Source organism: Rissa tridactyla, chromosome W (assembly GCF_028500815.1).
Source record: "Rissa tridactyla isolate bRisTri1 chromosome W, bRisTri1.patW.cur.20221130, whole genome shotgun sequence".
In the NCBI taxonomy this organism is placed as follows: Eukaryota; Metazoa; Chordata; class Aves; order Charadriiformes; family Laridae; genus Rissa; species Rissa tridactyla.
This window is the reverse complement of record NC_071496.1, coordinates 5,834,522-5,860,657: the sequence shown is the minus strand read 5'-3', so window position 1 is coordinate 5,860,657 and position 26,136 is coordinate 5,834,522. Positions and strand designations below refer to the sequence as shown.

Genomic DNA, 26,136 nt, shown 5'->3' with positions numbered 1-26,136 from the left:
AGCAGGACCAGCTCAGCTGACAGTTCCCCTGGTGTTGACTAACCAGGTGGCTTTTGCTAAATGCTCATCCCACTTTTTAAATGTTCCAGCACTCATCGCTTTCAGGGTAGTCTTCAGCAGTCCATTGCATTGTTCAACTTCCCCAGTGGCTGGTGCGTGATAGGGGATGTGACATATCCACTCAATACCATGCTCTTTAGCCCAGGCACCTATAAGATTATTTTGGAAATGAGTTACATTGTCTGACTCAATTCTCTGTGGAGTACCATGTCGCCACAAGACTTGTCTTTCAAGGCCTAAAATAGTGTTACGGGCAGTGGCATGAGACACAGCATATGTTTCTGAGGAGAAATAACTGGACTCCAGATGATCCAGTGTGAATCAACAGAAGCCGTTTATTAAGCACAGATCATCATCTTTTATACCCTGTGTTGTAGCCGTACACGCAACTCGCTTATTTCTGATTAGCTAGTTACACTGTCCACGCGCTGTCCATGCAGTTCATTCACACATCAGATTGGTTACAAGAATTCACATAGTAAATTACTTAGTCATTAGCACAACATGTTTTCTACCTTCTCAGTTCCCGTTTTTCCCATGTACTAATTCCATCTTCTACCACCTGTTTTGCTCTTAATCTAATCTCTCATAGTAGGGAGGCTGGCTCACATGGCCATTTTCTCTCAGACACATTCCTACAATACCCCCTTTTTCTTCTTGAGCCAGCCAGACCTTATGCATGGCATTTTCTGTCATGTCAGTCACTTTGCGGAGAACACACGAGGCTACCATAATCAATAATAATATAACCAACAATAGCATGAGCCCTTGCTTTAGTAAGTCTGATAACCATCCCGTTATACCCCATGAGTTTAACCAATCATCGAAACCATTTTTGACCACTTTTAATTTGGACATGTTATCCTTCAGCTCCCGTAACTGCTTATGAATGGATGATGAGTGGTCGGAAAGGTTCATACAACACATACCTTCAAAATCTTCACATCCATGACCCTGAGCTAACAGCAAAAAAATCAATAGCCGCTCGATTTTGCAACATAGCATGCCGAATGCTATCAACAAGCTAGATATGATTTCAGTTGTAAGGTTTATCTGTTTACTTGCCCAACACCCTATCTTATTCAACATATTTAATGCCATTGCTGTTCCTAGTGAGGGAAGAATACTTAGCCCTATTCTTTGTCCGAGATTCGAAAATGTTCTATGGTCGTCACAGGATGGAGTGGAGGTATGAACTGTTCTCTTGGCTCTGTGGTTACTGTGTGCTCTGCTCACTGGGTCTTTGGCCGCACGCAGGCCTCTGCTCGTAGATCTGCCACATCTCCCCCTTTTTTGTTTAACACCAGACCATTTATTAACAAGGTCGCCATGACTTGTGCTTCTACTCGTTGTGACGCTCTTAGCAGGTTATATACTAAACACAATTAAAAACAGAATCAAAAAGAACCCTGCTAAGGCAATAAATACCCAGATTCCTAAATTTAGCCCAGAAAGCCAATTTCTTTGGATTTACCCACGAGAAATCCTTTTGTAATGTTTCAAATACATTGTGGTTCATTAAGTCTTGAATCTTTAGTATTTGAGCTTTTAGCTGATCATGTAAAGGACGAATATTTTGTTGCAACGACATGTCAAAAGCACCTTGGAGATGGTGTTTAACCATTTCTCAGCCATGCAGCAACGTATTCCAGGGGAGAGATGTAACACAAAGTCTTCGAGAGTTGTACTCCCAATCACAATACAGAGAAAGACGTGTTTTTAATGCATTTTGCCGATTCCCCATCCATGTTACTGCTGTTTTATACCTTACTCGCGTTAAATTTACACAATAAGATTGATTACATTCTTGTATACTTGCATTTTGAGCCGAAGCAAACATACAGATGAGAAGTACAAATCATTACAGAATTGTCTTGCTCAGAACTTCTATTTGTTGCAGTATTATCTGTGGTTAGCATGCACCCCGACTTAAGGTGCTTATAATACACCTTCGGTTGTTCAGGCCATTCAACAGTTCTTACAAAATGTCGATCTACTGCTGTGGATGACAAAGACGACATGTTTAGAAAATTTAAAACATGAGTTGCTTTATACAATCGCTCTTGAGGTGTCATACCTATGGGATTCCCCCTTTTTTGTTTAGCAAGCATGGTTTCTAAAGTATGATGCATACGCTCCACAATTGCTTGCCCAGTTGGTGAATGAGGAATACTGGTGACATGTTTAATACCCCACATCTGTAAAAAAAAAGGCCTGTACTTTAGCGGACACATAAGCTGGTTCATTATCAGTTTTTATAGTTTTCGGTACTCCCATGACTGCAATGCATTGCAACCAATGTCGAATAACATCACGAGCCTTCTCTCCTGTATGAGCAGTAGCTACAACAAAGTGAGAAAACAAATCAACTGAAACATGTCCAAATTCCATAATGCGCGTAACATCGGATTGCCAAAGTTCATCAGGTGTAAGCCCTCGCGGGTTAACCCCCGCAAATGATGGCAGAGGAGCCAGCTGCTGACAATCGGCACAAGTTCACACAATATCATGTGCTTGTTGTTGTGTTAAAGAAAATTGCTTCCTCAATGCCTTTGCATTTTGATGAAAAAAATCATGCGACATTTTAGCTTGCTGCATAATGTTGGGAGTTGTTACCAACAGTGTGATAATCTGCAACTGCGTTTCCCTCAGTTAAAGGACCAAGTAAACAGCTATGAGAGCGTATGTGGACAATAAAATAAGAAAACTGTCTTTTTCATAAAAGCAACATTAATTGCAGTAAGAGACTAAATAACAAATGGTTCTCTACTTGTTTTATAAATGCTCCTTCAAGTCTTTGAACAATACCAGTAACATACTGAGATTCGGCCTACATTTAACGGTTCCTGTTGAAATAAGTCAAAAGCCTTTACTGTGTCCCTGAACCATCTACAAACACCGTACGGGTGCCATCAAGAGGCTTTGGCGCTAGCAGGATGCGCGGCTGTAAAGGAATTTGTGAAAGTGACTGTAATAGTCTGTGCTAGGGGAAAGAATAATTTATTTACCCAATATAATGTACTAAGGCAATTTGTAGGTTAAGACTTTGTGATAACCAAGGGTCAAGGTCATCCTTTTTGATGGGGACACGTATGTGGCTTGGATCCATTCCAGAAAGCTGGTGACAGCACAAACGACCCTGGGAAAACAATTGCGGTAACATTTCAATCATCATAGTTACTGGTTTTTCAAAGGTATGTGGGAAAAATACCCACTCTAATGCAGTCAGGCTCTTTGCGAGTGCATCATCCCACTGTCCTAACAGGGCATAAAGTTGAAATTCTTGTAGGAAGGTGTTCAATGCGTCTTGCAGCAGTAGTAGACTATATCTTATCTGCAACGTGCTGTAATGCCTTCGGAGCTGTTGGGGTTAATGAACATAGAACTTATGGGGGGGAGGGGGCGGGCAGACACAGTGCTTCAGGGCATCCCCTGTATCTTCAAAGTGCGCTCATGTCTCTCTCCCCCTCTCTGACCCGAGACAGCCCCCCTATATCCTGCACTGGACTGAGTAGAAAAGTACAGGCTAGAGTCGCTGCACGCGTGGCCAGCGTATGCAGCGAGTCTCACCAAACTCATGATCCAGCTTTGCTAACAGCGGCTGTCTGATACGTGACTACATTGTTGTAATCCCTTCTTGTTATCTTCTTCTGTGAAGGTCAGGTTCTCATGGATACACACACAGTTTTTCAGCAACATATTCTACAACTCGTACAAGGGTACGATGCAAAGCGGCATCTACAGCTGATCGTATAATGCTTATTAAACACGGCAAACAGCATACTAAACATAACAGACAAATTCCTTCCACACAGGCAATGAGTATAATTTGCTTCAACCAGCCCCACCCCCAAGTCCATCCAGCAAAGAGATTTCACCCAGTGGTCTCCACAAGTTGCTGGTTCGGTTGGTGCAGTTCCTGCAACTGGGCATGGATGGATGTGGAGTGGTCACTTAGATTCATACAATACAGTCCTTTAAAATCTTGACAACCATGTCTGTGAGCTGAAAGCAAAAAATCAGTAGCAGTTCTGTTTTGCAACATCGCATATCGAATACTATCTACATCTAGCAATACCTCAGAAATAGCGGTACTAGTAGCATTGTTAAACTTATCCCTGGCAGCAAGAGAGTCCTTGTTATCACGAATCCTTGGCAGCAAAAGAGTCCTTGTTAGCAAGAGCGCATGCGGACTCCCTGTTCTTGCTGGTACTGTGCTTTGATCTTCTTCCACAACAGGCCAGGATTCTCAAGCAGCTGGATAAGGTGTCTGTGAGTCCATTACAGGCTTATGTCATCCAAATATTTTTCTTGCCAGCACCCGAGACTGAATAACAATTGGTGTGATATATGTGCTTTCCAGCACCCAGGTGCGAGTCCCTTGAGTGTGTTTACAGTCCTCCTCACCGATCTTCTGTTGCTTTCCCATATTCCACCCCCTTGCTCAAGAGACCGCTTCTGCTGGGGTTCATTTTAGTCTCGCAGGGTATAACACAGAGCAATCTACTAAGGCATGCAATAACATATACACATATAGGAAACAACCAAAAACATATCTCTATGGTACTGCTTTGAATCAGGTGTCCTATTTCTCTTTTTCTGATGCTTTCTCGTAATGCTTATGGCATACTTTTGTGCTAACGTGGCACATTTCCCATCTAATTGTTCCTGTTTGGGTTTTTTTTTCTTTTTTTCTTTTTCTCTTTTTCTCTTTTTTTTTCTTTTTTTCTTTTTCTCTTTTTCTCTTTTTTTTTCTTTTTTTCTCTCTCTTTTTTTTTTCCCATCACTTACGACTGACATAAAAGTCTGCCTTTGCAACAAGAGCTCAGTTTCTCATTTTTCCTTAAGTTTCTCATTTTCCTACAGAGCATCCTATAGACTTTGTCTCAAGTCCTTTTCCCAATCAACCATGATCTTATAGACAAACAACAAACAACCAGCGATACGCCCTGCACGGGCGAGCTGTTCCCGAGGGCGTAAACGTGTCGGCTCGTGAAAACTCCCCCAATATTTCAGGACTTCCATCGGTTCTACAGCCCATCCTGGTGTATCTACCTGGGGCGCACTTGCCTTACGTCTAAACACTGTGTATATACAAACTTCTTCACTTGACGGAGTGTCAGCCCTAGTCGCGTACGAGAACAGTACCACACCGGGCAGAACACCTGCTCAAGGGGAGTCACCTAACGACACTGCACACAACAAAAAGCAAACAGTAGCACAGATGCTGATCAGCAGGTATAAGCTGGCGCCCACACACACTTACACAGCAGACATACAAAAACAGCACTTCTGTCTCAGGGAGACGACTGGGGAGGGGAGGGGAGGGGGCGAGGCGGGCAATGGCAGGAGCAAACAGCTCTGGCTCTGTCCTTCTCTGCTGACATTCTGCCTCCTCCCTCGGCCTCAGGTGGAGCAGAGGGGCTCAGCAGGGGATCGTCCCAGACCTTCGGACCTGGCCTGTTCGATCCCCCTCCCGTGGGTTGTAATGCTGCAAAAGCCCCGGCTGCTGTGGCTCGCTCCACCTTCATATCTTGTAAGGTCGATAACACCAACCACCATGTCGTCGCTAACAGTGATGCCTCTTTGTCTCCTTTACTTATCACTTCCCACAGTTTATTCCCAACAGCCTCCCATATTTCTGGTTTAAAAGCTGTCTGGGGCTCTGGTGCGAATCCGTTCTCTCTGCACCAGGTTAACAACGTTCGGAGCATACGCTCATCATATTTCACCCCTCTCTTAGAGAGGATATGCAGGAGAAGTCTTAATATAGCCCCTTCTTTTGTTACTTGTTGCCCCATCTCCTGCCCCGGCTTAATCAGTTTGAGCAACAGTTTCGCTGGTGTTTCAATCCCTCTCTTAGAGAGGATCCCAGCGAGTAGCGTGGCCGCAGCTTCTGTTTCCATAGCTGCGCCTGGGAGGTGAGGAGCGACCTCACGCCGTTGTCTGCTCCCGCTGATGCGCCCAAGCAGCACGTCTCCCAGCCAAAGTTTCCCACTCCCCTCCTCTAGCTGCTTACCGCAGTCTCGGAGAACTCAGTCGCGCTGAACCATCCTCTGCTACCAGATGCTGGAGTGGGAGACGGACCCGGAGTAACGATGGAGTCTCAATATGAGTATGATCGTTCTCCCTTTATTCCAGTTTTCACAGAGTATATATAGACAGGCAATAAGAGCACGCGCTAGCGGCAGCTATATGATTGGCTTACAGTCTCTGTTCACGCACTGTCCATGCAGTTCATTCACAGATCAGATTGGTTACAAGAATTCACATAGTAAATTACTTAGTCATTAGCACAACATGTTTTCTACCTTCTCAGTTCCCATTTTTCCCATGTACTAATTCCATCTTCTACCACCTGTTTTGCTCTTAATCTAATCTCTCACAGTAGGGAGGCTGGCTCACATGACCATTTTCTCTCAGACACATTCCTACAAGGCAGGACCTCCCTTTCATAAACCCGTGCTGGCTGGCCCTGATCCCTTGGCTGCCCTGCACTTGCCTTGAGAGCTCACTCAGGATGAGTGAGTGTATCTGTTCACTCATCTGAGTGAATCTGTAGCACTGTCTTCCTTTTCTACAGTCCTTGACTATCAGTGTATAAAAGGAATCAGTAAAAGACTCAAAAGGAAAATGGGGTTTAGAAAGGAATGTGTATCTCGGTTTACATTTGATCAGATGCTCGTGGGGGGTGGGGTGGGGATGGCTATCAAATGGATTAATTAGCATAGTCTTACAAAAGGAGTGTGGAAAGATGTGGTCACAGAGATCCTTGAGATTTGTTGAGCTTTATTAACAGTGGAAGAACAGAGAAAGAACAGCTCCTCTTATAAAGTGCTCTTTACAGCCCTTTTTCCTTCTCTCTTTCTTACTTGCTTTTTAAATTTGCTTTCTTGGTGAGAGAACTGAAAGAATACTAATCCAACAGTATCTGCATGTTTCTAGCATGCAGGAGGGATATAGTTGAGGAAAAGTGAGTGTCTGAAAGTTGTTGTATAGACTGTTAGTAAATGCAACTTCCTGTCATCTGGTAGAGAGGAGCAGTGTCCTAATTTATTTTATCTTCTGAATCTGTACTTCAAACATTAGGTGTATTTCTGTCGTGTTTTGGCCAAATTGGCCAATGGCTGGCGACAGATGCTCTCTCCCCACCTCTCGCACAAGGAGAGGAGGAGAGACAAAGAGATTTACAAGTTTAGAAGAAACTAAACTACTTTAATGAAATATTAATAACAAAATAAGAAGGAAATAATGAAATAGATACAGTATATATACAAAACCGTACTGAGCTCTCAGGATGATGTCACCAGCAGGCACTGGGAAAGTCCCAGGCTGGACTCAGCGACAGGTGGGAACTGAATTCCAGAGCTGGAGTCAGGAACACACGGATCGGGATCAAAGGCAGATGAACAGACAGGGTCCTCCTCAGATGTCGGCCATTGAAGAAAAGAGACTGACCCTTTGATCCCTCAGCTTTTATACTGAGCATGGGGCAGATGGGATGGAATACCCTGTTGGTCAGTTTTGGGTCACCTGTCCTGTCCGCTCCTCCCTGCAGGTGGGACCCCTCTATGCTTCTCCGCTTCCGACCCTCCAATGGGGCAACTAATGAAATTAGCTGACCTTGGTTGTTATAGCAATAAGTATAAGCAAGAGCCTCTCTGCATACCATTCCTTGGCATAAACTCTAAACATTGGTGTTATCACTCTGAGAACGAACCGTTTTCTGCACAACATGCTGTTAATTTCAGAGAGTTAGAAGAGGCCTAGCTAAGAAGTAAAATTACTGAACAAAAAGTTGGTTCTGTTTTACCTCAAACCAGGACAATTTCATGCTGTCATTTCCAATTTACTGCTCTTTTGAATGATGGCTGCTGCTTATCTGTACTGAAGCATTGAGTGAGGTTGGTAAAGACTGTATACTGTAACAAACCTGGCTCTAAGAACAAGCAAAATTAAATTGATGGGCTCCTTAATTGTTAGCTTTCTCATCAGTTGCATTTCTGTTGTTAATTTGTTGTTAAAACTGGTGCTGCCTCTTGCCCAAGGCATAGTCAAAGAAGAGACTATTGTAGAGTCCTCTGATTATATACAAAAGCATGCTGATTTAACATGTCTGTATTTGGATAGCTAATATTTTATTTGGGTATTCTTTTGAGAGTAAGTTTATATTGACATTCTTCTCTCTAGCAGATGTGCTGTGTGTCTTATTTTCTAGGTAGTTATTACAGACTTAAGTCTTCTGTGTTTCAATAAATTCTTGACACAGGCAGTGGAAACTAACATTAATATTAAAAACACGAGCTTTAACACGTTGGACCAGAGCAATCTTTCATCTAAGGACCAAGCCAAGGCCCAGTAGTATAACCATATTTCAGAACAACTAAGCTTAGAGAATCTCTGTGATTCAAACAGCAAAACTAATGGCACAAAATTAATCTGAAACACAACTCTGACTCCAAGGAAGAGCTTAGCAGCAGTTTACTCTGATTATTGTAGACACTTATTTTAAGAAGGCAAAGTTATATCATCAGCAATAAAGGGGTCTTGATGTACTTTTTAGACAATGAAAGACCACTTCATACAAATTGTTCCATAGCTTCATCTATATAGGCCTCTTATGTGCTAGATTTTTCTGCATCTGCCATGGTTCAGGATTCTGTGTCATGTTAGATGCTTTCTGTCTGCATGTTTGAATATTCTTGTTTGGTGAAAGAGGCTTCTTGCTACAACTGGAATTAAGATTATGCATATTTAAATTTCTTGGAAATGCGTTTCTCTTAATACAAAGACTATATGACAGCAATAGCTAAAGTATATTTTTAGTCTTTCTATGGTACTTTTCTAATCTTTCTTTAAACCTACCTTTGGACTTGAAAAATATCACTGCTGCTTTCCAGAAATGAAGCTTTATTACATTGCAAGTATTATCTTTTTAGTTTTGATTCTGAATTGTGTGATAGTGAATTGAATCAGTAACCCCTGCCTTCTCCTGCTTTGACCCTGATCACAGCCCCAGTAAAATTTACATAGCTAAAGCCATATATATAAAGCTATTTATTTATTTACACGTGTGCATATACATGCACACACATGGTAGTAAACCAGAAGCGTCAGAAATCTTGGCCTATATTACAGTTGATGATTCAATTCCTCCTGGCCCCTTCTGCTTCTATGTCTTATCGTCCTTGAGTTCAACAAGCTATTTCCCAAAAAGATCCATGATGCTTAAAGATATTTAAACACCTGGATTAACTGTGTGGCTTAGTGTGCTTTTCTTGCCTTTCACCTCTCAATAACAGAGTACAACACCTGGTATGAATCAAAAGTAAGAGTTTCAACCATTTGGTATGACAAACAGGTTCCTAAAAGAAAAGAAAGACCTAAAAGGCTACTTTGGCAGAATTGGAGTTTCTACTCAAGTTGAATTTATAGAAAAGTCAGCATAGTGGCTTTCCCCCCTCAACATCATCAATTGACTTAATGTGAAAATATGTATTTTGTGGCTACTTTTCTTGTCAGGTGATATTGTCACCTCTCATGTCACACTATACCAGTTCAGTCTTGTTACTGCATAAATATAGAAAGAATCAAACTCTAAGCTAGCATCAGAAATTGTGTAATTTCTTATGTAAGTAAAAACATTCAGTTGATGCCCCACCATGTTTTTTTTCTGCCTTGGTATTCTCAGAACACACATGTAGAGAGACAAAACCAAGTTCCACCTACCAATCTGAATTAGAAGACACACTGTCCTTGTCTTTCTCTCTGCAGCTGGACTGTAAGAGAGTTAATATTGCTTGGAGCAGCATGAAATTTCTCTCACTAGACTAAAAGAGAGTATGCACAGAGCATAGTTCCTTCTTAGTGATTTTGTTCGCTGGGTTCAGGCTGCCCTCTCCACACACCTGATAAAGCACTCTAGAAGCAGACACAATTGCATGCAGTAATTGAAAGACAAATGGCTAAGATTTGTTACCTGAAAAAACAGTTGTTTTAAACTAACTTTGTTTTACTAGTATATGAGTTTTTCTTGAAAAAAATAGTGTATTCTTAGTCCAAGTGGAAAGAATGAGTATGACTGTTTGTTATACTTAAGATGAGTTTATTTAAAACAAAAACACCTGTCAGTATAAGAACAATGTAGTGGTACATCGCAAAAGCAAATGCAGATGTGATAACCATGGTTTTATTTGGTTTTATCATATAGTAAAGATTGAGGTGAAAGTCTTGAGCAGCAGAATGGTTTCTTACTGACATGGTGAATACCTATCTTCTGTTTTCAAGGTCTGTTTTGTCAGTTTCTGACAAATACAAATTTTGGCAGATATGTGGGTTGCAGATTCACTCTGGCATTTTTAGAGATAACCTTAGAAGATGAGGACTTTCCTTATTGTTTTAATGTTCAGACATACATGTGTCTGCAGCATTTTTTTTTCCTTCTCTACACGTAATTGGAAGATAACACCAAGCATATGTCACATTTTGGAAGATTTGTTCAGAACCATGAATGCTGTAAACCTACTTTAGGATTTGAAGCCTTATCACTTAACCTGGATGTCATATAAGCCATGCATTTGACAAACAAATCCTGTTGGAAACTTTTTTCTACCATGTGTATGAATGTCTTTTTGGAAAAAAAGAAAAAAATAGACTGAGGGCCTGATCTTAAGTACATTAAAAAGTACAAGTACTTTAATATTTGGTAATGAGCAGTGGGAAATGTTAGTGCACTGTGTGTCTATAATGCTGTTTGAGCTGCCTGCTAAGTGGCAGTATGAAATGCTTTAGGAATAAATAGTAAAATAATTGATATCGTGTAAGAGTGGTTTTTTTAATGAAAATTGTATCTAAAATGAAATAACAGAGAACCAGTTGACTAGTTGCTAAATTAATGTTTCCCTACCTCTCCCTGTATCTTTCAGGCATACAGGAGTTTCCAGAAAATATAAAAAATTGTAAAGTCTTGGCAGTTGTTGAGGCCAGTGTAAATCCAATTTCAAAGTAAGTTTGTCATTTTTGTCATGTTTTGTATTTTATGCAAACACTGCTGAGTCTCAAACATGCCCCAGACAACTTTTCGTGAGCCAGCTTTTGGAGACAAGGAGTACAGTTACCTGAGAATCTTCATTAATGTCATTGCGCTGCGATACAGTATAGCTATGTCAGTAAAATATTTTGCACAAGTTAATAGGCTATGTGAGCAATCCTACATTACATACCATGTGGCTTTCTCAGCTTTAGGTCTATCACTTCTGTGTGAAGTTAGAAAAATGCGCAGAGAGTTTTGTTTCTTAATAACAATAATTAATTTTACTCTAAAGCCTGTATTACTGTTTTTTTCCAAACTCAGCTTATATGAGTAGATTTCCCTGTCACCTTCTATAGTGACAAAATTAATTTGCTGGAAGTAGCACTGCCAGAGATATAAACTTTGTGTGAGGTAACTCTTCTGGAGGAAGAAAAGGTGTTGCATAGGTTTTAATTTATCTTCTCTAATGAATGCCTCCTCTACATTAGGTGTCAGGAGATCGCAAATACGTAGCAAGACTACATTTGTTGTTTATAGTTTTTATTACCTGTAGATATTGTCCTCAATGCTTAAAATTAGTTTCAAAATTATTTTTATAGTGAACAGGTATCTAGTGCAATTTTGTAGAAATTCTGGTAACACCTTATTTTAATGTTATCAATATGTAGGACTTCAATACTATACTGTTGTTTAAGAAAATATGACTTAATGCCTTGAATATAATTGAAACAAAGGCACTATATTATTTTATTTCTATATAGGCTTCCGGATGGATTTTCCCAACTGTTAAACCTAACGCAGCTGTATCTGAATGATGCTTTTCTTGAGTTTTTGCCAGCGAACTTTGGCAGGTAAGTTGAATTTGAAACTTAGTATCTATATTTGGTTTTAAATTTATGCAGAGCAGTTTCTGCTGCTTCTTAAGCAAAGTGTGAACTGGAGGAGGGGAAGAAGTGTGCATTACCGATCCATTTATGCCACATATTAGTTAAAAAAAACCAAAACCAACAAAACCACCAAATCTTTATCACCATTCTTTAAACAGGACTTTTGAAGGACAGACAGAATGCTTGTTGCTTCTACAACGCAAGTCTGATAAATATGTGAGACTAGTATTTCTGAAATATGGCCTGGTTATCATTTAGTAATTGGAGTGGAGGAAATAAGGACATCTGTAATTCTACTTGTCCTCTCCTGGATGCACAGATTCCTTCATGCGCATCTATAATTCCCAAGTGCCTTGTTGTCAGGAATCTCTGAGAGACAGCATGTTTATGGTGTGCTGACTGAGCAAAATTGTTCTGTGTAATAGCTTAAATAAGAGAAAATGCTAAACACCTACCTCTTTAAAATGGATTAAACCTTGGGAGCAAAAGTAAAAAGATAATATTGCTAAAAGGAAGAACCCAGCCACCGCCCTCTATTCCAGGGAGACTTTACTTGTGTGGCTTGCTTGATTGCGGCACATGTTTCACATTAATGAGTGACCTGTCTGATGGCCTCCATGGTCAGGTCCACCCCTCGATCATGAGCCCACCTGCGTGTTGCACCTCTCCCTAGATGTCCCGATGTTTCGTGGGCCCATTGAGCTACAAATACCTCATCCTTACACTCCCGGTCCAGGTCCACCTGAGCTGCTTCAATTTTGACAGCCTTGCCTACCTGTTCATTGTTTCAATGCTCTTCAGTGGTGCAGCTTTTGGGCATGTGAACATCTACGTGACGTACCTTTAGAGTGATGTTTTCTACTCGGGCAGCGATGTCTTGCCACAATGCAGCAGCCCAGATAGGTTTACTCCTGTGCTGCCAATTGGTCATCTTCCACTGCTGTAGCCACCCCCATAGAGCATTAGCCACCATCCAGGAGTCAGTATAGAGAGAGAGTACTGGCCACTTTTCTCGTTCAACAATCTCTAGGGCTAGTTGGATGGCTTTCACTTCTGCAAACTGACTTGACTCACCTTCTCCTTCAGCAGCTTCAACGACTTGTTGTGTGGGACTCCACACAGCAACTTTCCACTTCCGATAGTTTCCCACCACACAACAGGATCCATCAGTAAAAAAAGCATAATGCCTTTTATCTTCTGTTAACTGATTATATGGTGGTTCCTCTTGGACACGAGCCACCTCCTCAGGAGATGCTCCAAAATCTCTGCCTTCTGGCCAGTCCATGATCTCTTCCAGTATTCCTGGGCAGTTGGGTTTCCCCAGTTGAGCTCATTGTGTGATGAACGCTACCCACTTACTCCAAGTAGTGCTGGTTACGTGATGTGTAGAGGGGATGTTTCCTTTGAACATCCAGTGTAGCATGGACAATCGCGGTGCAAGAGGAGATATGCTTCTGTACCAACAACTTCTGAAGCAGCTTGAACCCCCTCATATGCTGCTAGTATCTCTTTTTCAGTTGGGGTGTAGTGGGCTTCTGATCCTTGATACCCCCTGGCTCCAAAACCCTAATGGTCGACCTCAGGTTTCTCCTGCTGTTTTCTGCCAGAGGCTCCGGGTGAGACCATGCTGCCCAGCTGCAATGTAGAGCACATTTTGCACAGCCGGTCCTGTCTGGACAGGCCCAAGAACTACCGCACAAGCTATGTCCCGTGTGATCTGCTCAAAGGCTTGTTGTTGCTCAAAGCCCCGCTCAAAATAGTTCTTTCGTGTTACTCGATAGAGAGGGCTCACAAGCTTGACTATAACCTGGAATATGCATTCTCCAGAATCCCACAAGGCCTAGGAAAGCTTGTGTTTCCTTCTTGTTAGCTGGTGGAAACATAGTTGCTATCTTGTTGACCACATCCAGAGGGACATGATGGCATCCATCATGCCATTTTATTCCCGAGAACTGCATCTCCTGTGCAGGTCCTTTGACCTTGCTTCTTCTTATGGCAAAAACAGGTTTCAGAAGAACCTGAATCACTCTTTTCCCCTTCTCAAACACTTCTTCTGCCTTGTTTCCCCACATGATGATGTCAGTGATGTACTGTAGATGTTCAGGGGCATCACCCTGTTCCAATGAAGTTTGGATTAGTCCATGACGAATGGTAGGGCTGTGCTTCCACCCCTGGGGCAGTCAATTCCAGGTGTATTGGATACCCCTCCATGTGAAAGCAAACTGTGGCCTGCACTCTGCTACCAAAGGAATTGAACAAAATGCATTGGCAATGTCAGTGTAGCATACCACTTATCTGCCTTTGACTTCAGTTCATATTGGAGCTCTAGCATGTCTGGTACAGCAGCACTCAGTGGTGGCGTCAGTTCGTTCAGGCCATGATAGTCTACTGTTAATCTCCACCCCCCATCAGACTTTTGCGCTGGCCATATGGGACTGTTAAAAGGTGAGTGAGTCTTGCTGATCATTCTCCTTGGCTCTCCAGTTGATGAATCAGCTCATGGATGGGAGCTAGGGAGTCTCCATTTGTGCGATATTGCTGCTGGTGAACTGTCCTGGTAGCAATTGGCACCTGCTGTTCTTCAACTTGCAGCAATCCCACAATGAAGGGATCTTCTGAGAGGCTGGGCAGAGTAGATGATAGCTATTTGATCTTCTCTGTGTTCACAGTGGCTACACCAAAAGCCCATCAGTACCCCTTTGGGTCCTTGAAGTACCCTCTCCTGAGGTAGTTTATATCAAGGATACAAGGGACCTCTCAGCCGGTCACAATGGGGTGCTGTTCCCACTTGTTCCCTGTTAAGCTCACCTCAGCCGCCAATACAGACAATTCTTGGCATCCCCCTGTCACTCCAGAGATCCAGATGGGTTCTGTGCCTCTGTACCCTGATGGTACCAGCATACACTGTGCACCAGTGTCTACCAAAGCCTTATACTTCTGTGGGTCTGATGTGCACTTTGAACCACCTTCCTCCACATGGCCTGTATGCACAGGACATCCTCTGTATCTTTGGAGACCTCATCATTGTCTAGATCACTGTAGATGACTTCCAGCACCACTAATTCTCTCAGGTACTGGATGCCTTCGTCCGCGGTAGTCCACTTTCCTGAGGAGTTCACAAGATCTTCCTTGACTGGTTATATCTCGTCCTCACACTTGAGAGGAGCCATCTACAGAGACTGCAAGTTGCTGCCTCTTTTCCAATTCCTCTCTCAATTCCCTGGTTTCTAGCAAGGGATCCCAGCTGTTGGGCTTCCTTACCTTCAAATTGCTGACTGTCGGCCCTGTTATCCCAGCATCAGAGCAGCCAGGCAGCAATCCGCTCACCTGGCTGGTGACTGTAATCTTTCTGCATGTCTTGAAGTTCTGATGAGGTCAGGGACAGGGTAGTTTCCACTTCTTGTCTGAATTCTCTCACTGCTTCCTCCAATTTCTTTGCCAAATGTGCTGGTTTTGATTGGGATAGAGTTAATTTTCTCCATAGTAGGTAGTATGAGGCTATATTTTGGATTTGTGATGAAAACAGTGTTGATATAATACAGGGATGTTTAAGTTATTGCTGAGCAGCGCTTACACAGAGTCAAGGCCTTTTCTGTTTCTCACACCACCCCACCAGCGAGTAGGCTGGGGGTACACAAGAAGTTGGGAGAGGACACAGCTGGGACAGCTGACACCCAACTGACCAAAGGGATATTCCATGCCATATGACATCATGCTCAGCAATAAAAAGCTGGGGAAAGAAGAAGGAAGGGGGGACATTTGAAGTTATGGTGTTTGTCTTCCCAAGTAACTGTTACATGTGATGGAGCCCTGCTTTCTTGGAGATGGCTGAACACCTGCCTGCCGATGGGAAGTAGTGAAGTAGCACTGGAATGCTGCAATGGATGACTATTCACTCTTCAGAAGGGATAGGCAAGGAAGGAGAAGCAGTGGGGTGGCCCTGTATGTTAGGGAGTGTTATGAATATCTAGAACTTAATGATGGTGACAATAGGGTTGAGTGTTTATGGGTAAGAATTGGGGGAGGGCCAACAAGGCAGATATCATGGTGGGAGTCTGTTATAGACCATCCAACCAGGATGAAGAGACAGATAACAATCTATAAGCAGCTGGGAGAAGTATCAAGATTGCTATCTGTCGGAGGATGTCGGAGTGGGAGACGGACCCGGAGTAACGATGGAGTCTCAATATGAGTATGATCGTTCTCCCTTTATTCCAGTTTTCACAGAGTATATATAGACAGGCAATAAGAGCACGCGCTAGCGGCAGCTATATGATTGGCTTACAGTCTCTGTTCACGCGCTGTCCATGCAGTTCATTCACAGATCAGATTGGTTACAAGAATTCACATAGTAAATTGCTTAGTCATTAGCACAACATGTTTTCTACCTTCTCAGTTCCCGTTTTTCCCATGTACTAATTCCATCTTCTACCACCTGTTTTGCCCTTAATCTAATCTCTCATAGTGGGGAGGCTGGTTCATGTGACCATTTTCTCTCAGGCACATTCCTACAATACCCCCTTTTTCTTCTTGAGCCAGCCAGACCTTATGCATGGCATTTTCTGTCATGTCAGTCACTTTGCAGAGAACACATGAGGCTACCATAATCAATAATAATATAACCAACAATAGCATGAGCCCTTGTTTTAGGAAGTCTGATGACCCTCCCGTTATACCCCATGAGCTTAACCAATCATCGAAACCGTTTTTAACCGCTTTTAATTTGGACATGTTATCCTTCAGCTCCCGTAACTGCTTATGAATGGATGATAAGTGGTCAGAAAGGTTCATACAACACATACCTTCAAAATCTTCACACCCATGACCCTGAGCTAACAGCAAAAATTCAATAGCCGCTCGATTTTGCAACATAGCATGCCGAATGCTATCAGCATCAGAAAGCAAGCTAGATATGATTTCAGTCGTAAGGTTTATCTGTTTACTTGCCCAACACCCTATCTTATTCAACATATTTAATGCCGTTGCTGTTCCTAGTGAAGGAAGAATACTTAGCCCTATTCTTTGTCCGAGATTCGAAAATGTTATATGGTCGTCACAGGATGGAGTGAAGGTATGAACTGTTCTCTTGGCTCTGTGGTTACTGTGTGCTCTGCTCACTGGGTCTTTGGCCGCACGCAGGCCTCTGCTCGTAGATCTGCCACATCTCCCCCTTTTTTGTTTAACACCAGACCATTTATTAACAAGGTCGCCATGACTTGTGCTTCTACTCGTTGTGACGCTCTTAGCAGGTTATATACTAAACACAATTAAAAACAGAATCAAAAAGAACCCTGGTAAGGCAATAAATATCCAGATTCCTAAATTTAGCCCAGAAAGCCAATTTCTTTGGATTTACCCACAAGAAATCCTTTTGTAATATTTCAAATACATTGTGGTTCATTAAGTCTTGAACCTTTAGTATTTGAGCTTTTAGCTGATCATGTAAAGGACGAATATTTTTTTTTTTTTTTTTTTTTTTTGCAACGACATGTCAAATTGTGATAACCAAGGGTCAAGGTCATCCTTTTTGATGGGGACATGTATGTGGCTTGGATCCATTCCAGAAAGCTGGTGACAGCACAAACGACCCTGGGAAAACAATTGCGGTAACATTTCAATCATCATAGTTACTGGTTTTGAAAAGGTATGTGGCAAAAATACCCACTCTAATGCAGTCAGGCTCTTTGCGAGTGCATCATCCCACTGTCCTATCAGGGCATAAAGTTGAAATTCTTGTAGGAAGGTGTTCAGTGCGTCTTGCAGCAGTAGTAGACTATATCTTAACTTTCAACATGCTGTGATGCCTTCTGAGCTGTTGGGGTTAATGAACATAAAACTTATCGGGGGGGCGGGGGCAGACACAGTGCTTCAGGGCATCCCCTGTACCTTCAAAGTGTGCTCATGTCTCTCTCCCCCTCTCTGACCCAAGACAGCCCCCCTATATCCTGCACTGGATTGAGTGGAGAAGTACAGGCTAGAGTCGCTGCATGCATGGCCAGTGCACGCAGCAAGTCCCACCAGACTCTCCTGCACTGGATCAAGTAGAAAAGTACAGGCTAGAGTCGCTGCACACGTGGCCAGTATATGCAGCGAGTCTCACCAAACTCATGATCCAGCTTTGCTAACAGCGGCTGTCTGATACGTGACTACATTGTTGTAATCCCTTCTTGTTATCTTCTTCTGTGAAGGTCGGGTTCTCATGGATACACACATAGTTTTTAGAGCAACATATTCTACAACTCGTACAAGGGTACGATGCAAAGCGGCATCTACAGCTGATCGTATAATGCTTATTAAACACGGCAAACAGCATACTAAACATAACAGACAAATTCCTTCCACACAGGCAATGAGTACAATTTGCTTCAACCAACCCCACCCCCAAGTCCATCCAGCAAAGAGATTTCACCCAGTGGCCTCCACAAGTTGCTGGTTCGGTCGGTGCAGTTCCTGCAACTGGGCATGGATGGATTTGGAGTGGTCACTTAGATTCATACAATACAGTCCTTTAAAATCTTGACAACCATGTCTGTGAGCTGAAAGCAAAAAATCAGTAGCAGTTCTGTTTTGCAACATCGCATATCGAATACTATCTACATCTAGCAATACCTCAGAAATAGCGGTACTAGTAGCATTGTTAAACTTATCCTTGGCAGCAAGAGAGTCCTTGTTATCACGAATCCTTGGCAGCAAAAGAGTCCTTGTTAGCAAGAGCGCATGCAGACTCCCTGTTCTTGCTGGTACTGTGCTTTGATCTTCTTCCACAACAGGCCAAGATTCTCAAGCAGCTGGATAAGGTGTCTGTGAGTCCATTACAGGCTTATGTCATCCAAATGTTTTTCTTGCCAGCACCCAAGACTGAATAACAATTGGTGTGATATATGTGTTTTCCAGCACCCAGGTGCGAGTCCCTTGAGTGTATTTACAATCCTCCTCGCCGATTTTCCGTTGCTTTCCCATATTCCGCCCCCTTGCTCAAGAGACCGCTTCTGCTGGGGTTCATTTTAGTCTCGCAGGGTATAACACAGAGCAATCTACTAAGGCATGCAATAACATAGACACATATAGGAAACAACCAAAAACATATCTCTATGGTACTGCTTTGAATCAGGTGTCCTATTTCTCTTTTTCTGATGCTTTCTCATAATGCTTATGGCATACTTTTGTGCTAACGTGGCACATTTCCCATCTAATTGTTCCTGTTTGGTTTCTTTTTTTTTTTTTTTTTTTTTTCCTCTTTTTTGTTTTTTTTTTTTTCTTTTTTCTTTTTTTCTTTTTCTTCTTTTTTTTTTTTTTTTTCCCCATCACTTACAACTGACATAAAAGTCTGCCTTTGCAACAAGAGCTCAGTTTCTCATTTTTCCTTAAGTTTCTCATTTTCCCTTAAGTTTCTCATTTTCCTACAGAGCATCCTATAGATTTTGGCTCAACTCCTTTTCCCAATCAACCATGACCTTATAGACAAACAACAAACAACCAGCGATACGCCCTGCACGGGCGAGCCGTTCCCGAGAGTGTAAACGTGTCGGCTCATGAAAACTCCCCCAATATTTCAGGACTTCCATCGGTTCTACAGCCCATCCTGGTGTATCTACTTGGGGCGCGCTCGCCTTACGTCTAAACATTGTGTATATACAAACTTCTTCACTTGACGGAGTGTCAGCCCTAGATGCATACGAGAACAGTACCACACCGGGCAGAACACCTGCTCAAGGGGAGTCACCTAACGACACTGCACACAACAAAAAGCAAACAGTAGCACAGATGCTGATCAGCAGGTATAAGCTGGCGCCCACACACACTTACACAGCAGACATACAAACCAGCACTTCTATCTCAGGGAGACGACTGGGGAGGGGAGGGGGTGAGGCGGGCAATGGCAGGAGCAAACAGCTCCGGCTCTGTCCTTCTCTGCTGACATTCTGCCTCCTCCATCGGCCTCAGATGGAGCAGAGGGGATCAGCAGGGGATCGTCCCAGACCTTCGGACCTGGCCTGTTCGATCCCCCTCCCGTGGGTTGTAACGCTGCAAAAGCCCCGGCTGCTGTGGCTCGCTCTGCGTTCATATCTTGTAAGGTCGATAACACCAACCACCATGTCGTCGCTAACGGTGATGCCTCTTTGTCTCCTTTACTTATCACTTCCCACAGTTTTTTCCCAACAGCCTCCGTATTTCTGGTTTGAAAGCTGTCTGGGGCTCTGGTGCGAATCCGTTCTCTCTGCACCAGGTTAACAACGTTCGGAGCATACGCTCATCATATTTCACCCCTCTCTTAGAGAGGATATGCAGGAGAAGTCTTAATATAGCCCCTTCTTCTTTTGTTACTTGTTGCCCCATCTCCTGCCCCGGCTTAATCAGTTTGAGCAACAGTTTCGCTGGTGTTTCAATCCCTCTCTTAGAGAGGATCCCAGCGAGTAGCGTGGCCGCAGCTTCTGTTTCCATAGCTGCGCCTGGGAGGTGAGGAGCGACCTCACGCCGTTGTCTGCTCCCGCTGATGCGCCCAAGCAGCACGTCTCCCAGCCAAAGTTTCCCACTCCCCTCCTCTAGCTGCTTACCGCAGTCTCGGAGAACTCAGTCGCGCTGAACCATCCTCTGCTACCAGATGTCGGAGGATGTCGGAGTGGGAGACGGTCCCGGAGTAACGATGGAGTCTCAATATGAGTATGATCGTTCTCCCTTTATTCAAGTTTTCACAGAGTATATATAGACAGGCAATAAGAGCACGCGCTAGCGGCAGCTATATGATTGGCTTACAGTCTCTGTTCACGCACTGTCCATGCAGTTCATTCACAGATCAGGTTGGTTACAAGAATTCACATAGTAAATTGCTTAGTCATTAGCACAACATGTTTTCTACCTTCTCAGTTCCCGTTTTTCCCATGTACTAATTCCATCTTCTACCACCTGTTTTGCTCTTAATCTAATCTCTCATAGTGGGGAGGCTGGTTCACGTGACCATTTTCTCTCAGACACATTCCTACAGCTATCCCTTGTCCTCGTGGGGGACTTCAACTTACCAGATGTCTGCTGGGAATACAATACAGCTGAGAGGGAACAGTCTAGGAGGTTCCTGGAGTGTGTTGAGGATAACTTCCTGACACAGCTGGTGAGGGAACCAACAAGGGAAGGTGCCCTGCTGGACCTGCTGTTTCTGAACAGAGAAGGACTCGTGGGGGATGTGACAGTTGGAGGCCCTCTTGGACATAGCGATCATGAAATGATAGTTTTCACTTCTTGGAGAAACAAGGAGGGGGGTCAGCAGAACTGCTACCATGGACTTCCGGAGGGCAGACTTTGGTCTTTTCAGGAGCCTGGTTCACAGAGTCCTTTAGGAGTCCAGGAAGGCTGGACGTTCTTCAAGAAGGAAAGCTTAAAGGCACAGGAGCAGGCCATCCCCATGTGCCGAAAAACAAGATGTCAGGGAAAAAGACTGTCCTGGATGAACAGAGAGCTATGATTGCAATTCAGGGAAAAAAGGAGAGTTTATGGTCTTTGGAAGAAAGGGCAGGCCACTCAGGAAGGCTGCAAAGATGTTGTGAGGCTACGTAGGGAGAAAATTAGAAAGGCCAAAGCCCAACTAGAACTTAATCTGGCTTCTATTGTTAAGGACAATAAAAAAAAACACATTAGCAATAAAAGGAGGACTAAGGATAATCTCCATCCTTTATTAGACAGGGGGAAACATTGTGACCAAGGATGAGGAAAAGGCTGAGGTACTTAATGCCTTCTTTGTCTCAGTCTTTAGTAGTAGGACCAGTTGCTCCCTGAGTACCCAGACCCCTGACCTAATAGCTAGGGGCAGGGAGCAGAATGAGGCCCCCATAATCCAAGGGGAAATGGTGAGGGAGCTGCTACAGCACTTAGACGCACACAGGTCTATGGGGCCAGATGGGATCCACCCGAGGGTACTGAGGGAGCTGGTGGAAGTGCTCACCAAGCCACTTTCCATCATTTACCAGCAGTCCTGGCTAACCAGGGTGGTCCCAGTTGACTGGAGGTTAGCAAATGTGACACCCATCCACAAGAAGGGCCAGAGGGATGATACAGGGAACTACAGGCCTGTCAGTCTGACCTCGGTGCCTGGGAAGGTCATGGAACAGAATATCTTGAGTGCCATTATGTGGCACATACAGGACAACCAGGTGATCAGGCCCGGTCAGCATGGGTTCATGAAAGGCAGGTCCTGCTTGACAAACCTGATCTCCTTCTATGATAAGGTGACCTGCTTGGTGGATGAGGGAAAGGCTGTGGATGTTGTTTACCTGGACTTTAGTAAAGCCTTTGACACCATTTCCCACAGCATTCTAAAGAAACTGGCTGCCCATGGCTTGGATGGGTGTACACTTCGCTGGGTAAAAAATTGGCTGGATGGCCAGGCCCAAAGAGTAGTGGTGAATGCAGTTAAATCCAGTTGGTGGCCGGTCACAAATGGTGTTCCCCAGGGCTCAGTACTGGGGGCCTTTTCCATTTAATATCTTTATCAACGACCTGGAAGAGGGGATCGAGTGTACCCTCTGTAAGTTTGCAGATGATACCAAGTTAGGTGGGAGCATCAGCCTGCTTGAGGGTAGGTAGGCTCTACAGAGGGATCTGGATGGGCTGGATCGATGGACCAAGGCCAATGGTATGAGGTTCAGCAAGGCCAAGTGCTGGATCATGCACTTGGGTCGCAACAACTCCATGCATCGCTACAGGCTTGGGGAAGAGTGGCTGGAAAGCTGCCCAGCAGAAAAGGACCTGGGGGTATTGGTAGACAGCCAGATGAATGTGAGCCAGCAGTGTGCCCAGGTGGCCAAGAAGACCAACAGTATCCTGGCCTGTGGCAAGCAGGACTAGGGAGGTGATTGTCCCCCTGTACTCGGCACTATTGAGGCCCCACCTCGAGTACTGTGTTTGGTTTTGGGCCCCTCACTACAAGAAAGGCATTGAGGTGCCAGAGAGCGTCCAGAGAAGGGCAACGAAGCTGGTGAGGGGTCTGGAGCACAAGTCTTATGAGGAGTGACTGAGGGAACTGGGGTTGTTTAGCCTGGAGAAAAGGAGGCTGAAGGGAGACTGTATTGCTCTCTACAACTACCTGAGAGGAGGTTGTAGTGAGGTGGGTGTTGGTCTCTTCTCCCAAGTAATAAGCGATAGGACAAGAGGAAATGGCCTCAAGTTGCTCCAGGGGAGGTTTAGATTGGATATTAGGAAAAATTTCTTCACCAAAAGAGTTGTCAAGCATTGGAACAGGCTGCCCAGGGAAGTGGTGGAATCACCATCCCTGGAGATATTTAAAAGATGGGTAGACATTGCGCTTAGGGACATGGTTTAGTGGTGGCTTTGGCAGTGTTAGGTTAATGGTTGGACTCGATGATCTTAAAGGTCCCTTCCAACCTAGACGATTCTATGATTCTATGAATTGCTTATTTTCCTTGGCTTGCATGCACAGCTATCGCTTTCCCTATTAAACTGTCTTTATCTCAACCCACGAGTTTTCTCACTTCTACCCTTCTGATTTTCTCCCCCATCCTATCATGGGGGAGGGAACAAGCGGCTGTGTGGTGCTTAGTTGCCATCTGGGATTAACCCATGACACCAAAGGACCAGCTTCTTGATCAAACTCTTCCTCTTCTTCCTCCTCCCTTACTAATGGATAACATGGACCCCTTGACGTCCTTGTCCTCTGTTTCTTTTTCACTACTGGAGCAATTACTGTAGTTGTTGTTGTTAGGGTCCCTACCTCAACCATGGTGTCCTCAGATGCAGTTTTGGTCCCTATCTCGACTGTCATGTCCTCAGATGTAGTTTGCACCCTGGTTTCAGTCAAGGCATTCTTAGAGGTGGTTTGGGTCCCTGCCTCAACCACAGTCCTCTGATAGTACTGAACCGTAGTGCTCAGTAGGCACAGGCCAAGCCCCAGTACAGTGCTAGAAGCTGCTGGTTTTCATTGGGGTAGGCAAGGCACCCTTCTATCAGGTGGCGTGTCAGTTTGCCAGGGTTACTTGCCTGTTCAGGTGTAAAATCCCAGTCTATGGGAGGTGATAACCACCCTAGGCACGTGCCCAAATCCTTCCACACACCCTGCCACCCAGGGACCGGCCACCTTGTGGCACGTTTCAGTATCGCCTCACCCAAAAGTTGTCTTCTCTTACATCAGGATGACACCAGAATGCACAAACCCCACAGTATGCCAGCAGTGTTAATTAGTAGTATTAAATAGCTCACGTAAGGGTGAACAAGGACCTCAGGAGCCTGCGTAATAAAACCACTCACATCAAACCCGGATAGGAAGAGGGAGGTGTATTCCCTCATCCTCTCCACAAGACAGGTCCCCCAGCACCACAAGGCCATCAATGCCAGGGCAAAGCACATAGCCATTGTTTGTATTAACATGTTCCCAAGCTCAGCAAAATAAAGAGATGAGCAGGGCAGCCATCAAACTCCATGACCCACACAGAAGCTTGCCACTTAATAACTTCTATAGCTATACCACGCTTAATACAAAACTGCCATTGTCTAGTGCCCCATGTTGGGTGCCAAAAAGGACTGTGGTGGGTTGACCTTGGCTGGCTGCCAGGTGCCCACCAAGCCACTCTGTCACTCCCCTCCTCAGCAGGATTGTGGGGAAGAAAATAAGATGGAAAAGAACTCCTGGGTCAAGATAAAGGCAGTTTAATAAAGCAAAAGCAGAGGCTGTGCACAGATACAAAGGAAAACAAAATATTTTTTCCTCTACTTCCCATCAGCAGGCAATGTCCAGCCACTTTCCGGGAAGAAGGGCTTCAGTACATGTAGTGGTTGTTCCAGATGACAAACGCCTTAATAATGAATGCCCCCCCCCCCCCTTCCTCTTAGCTTTTATTGCTGAGCAGATGTCATATGGTATGGAATATCCCTTTGGTCAGTTTGGGTCAGCTGTCCTGGCTATGTCCCCTCCCAAGATCTTGCCCACCCCCACTTTGGGGGGGAGGGGGAGGGAAATGTTGGAGAGACAGCCTTGATGCTGTGTGAGCAACTGTTATCAACACCTTTCTAGCTACCAATACAAAGCACAGCACTATGAGGGCTGCTATGGGGAAAGTTAACTCCATCCCAGCCAGACCCAGTACACACAGTAGATCTTCTAAGAAGTTAATCTTACAGGTAGTTAAAAAAAGCATCTTAATTATATTTTTTTCTTCATCACTGTCCTCTTCTGTAATGCTTAATGGTTAGGTAAATGGTGAAGTCATTAATTACTAACTGCTTAAGAATAAATCAGTTACTGAAGGCAACTTGAAAGCTACTTCTCTGGTGTAGTGTTTCTCTTTAATAGCTATGAAGAATTCAGCCTTGGTTTTTGAAATATAAATAGTGACTTGCAATATCCTACCTTGCAGTCAGGAGAATGATACTGAAATTAAAACTTTTCTCATCAGTTGTTTTTAAATGAATTTAAAGTATTTATGTAAGTTTACCTGCTTAATTGCACTGTATTGCACAGAATAAATACTATTCTATAGGAAGATAATGGTTAGATCAAATGAATTACAAAACAATGAATTTGGTAACATCATTTCAAAGTATGGTTCAGATCCCTTTGACATTGATTACTTCTGTTTTGTAAGTGATCAGACTGCTCTGCCACTGCCACCCCACAGTTTTAACAACTAGTTATAAACACTTGCTAGTGCAAATGGTCTGATATACAACTTTTACTTTGGAATATGAGAAAAAGCTCTGGTAGAAGCTTTTGAGATATTTAGTGCATTGTTAGTTATTCCCATCCAGGACAAGCCTTCAACTTCTTTCAATTTGGTGCATCATTTCTTTCGTATATGGCTTTATAGCTATTACTCTTCATTACATGGGAACAAATGAAGTAACTGAGTTTTGTTGCTTGCTTTTACTGGCAACTGTAGAACTCTGTTCTACCAGTTCAGGTTAGAAACCTGGTTTCCCACATCAGTTTCTCTCTGACTTATATTCATTTGTTCCACAGTTTAATTGCTGTCCTCATAAGTGTCGTACCCCATTCTCTCACCTGCTGTTTTTATAGTGTTTCCATATACCTCTTTTAATTTGTTAGACTAAACAAAAATATTTCCCTCTGGTATGGCAGGTTTTCCTTTGTGCCTGGTTATGTTAATAGATCTTGTAACTAGTTTCAGTTTTAATGTTTTTTTATTATTTTTTTTT

General features: G+C 43.6%; 1 protein-coding gene across 10 annotated transcripts in view; it reads left to right on the top strand.

Moving 5' to 3' along the window:
- Window positions 1-26,136, top strand: part of LOC128901948 (erbin-like) — a 153,337-nt gene that overhangs the window by 72,393 nt on the left and 54,808 nt on the right. For all 10 annotated transcript variants that reach the window (XM_054184140.1, XM_054184142.1, XM_054184144.1 and 7 more), the window contains 2 exons: window positions 10,986-11,064; window positions 11,854-11,943. In XM_054184140.1, coding sequence (XP_054040115.1) covers window positions 10,986-11,064; window positions 11,854-11,943 — 169 coding nt within the window. The remainder of the gene's footprint in view (window positions 1-10,985; window positions 11,065-11,853; window positions 11,944-26,136) is intronic.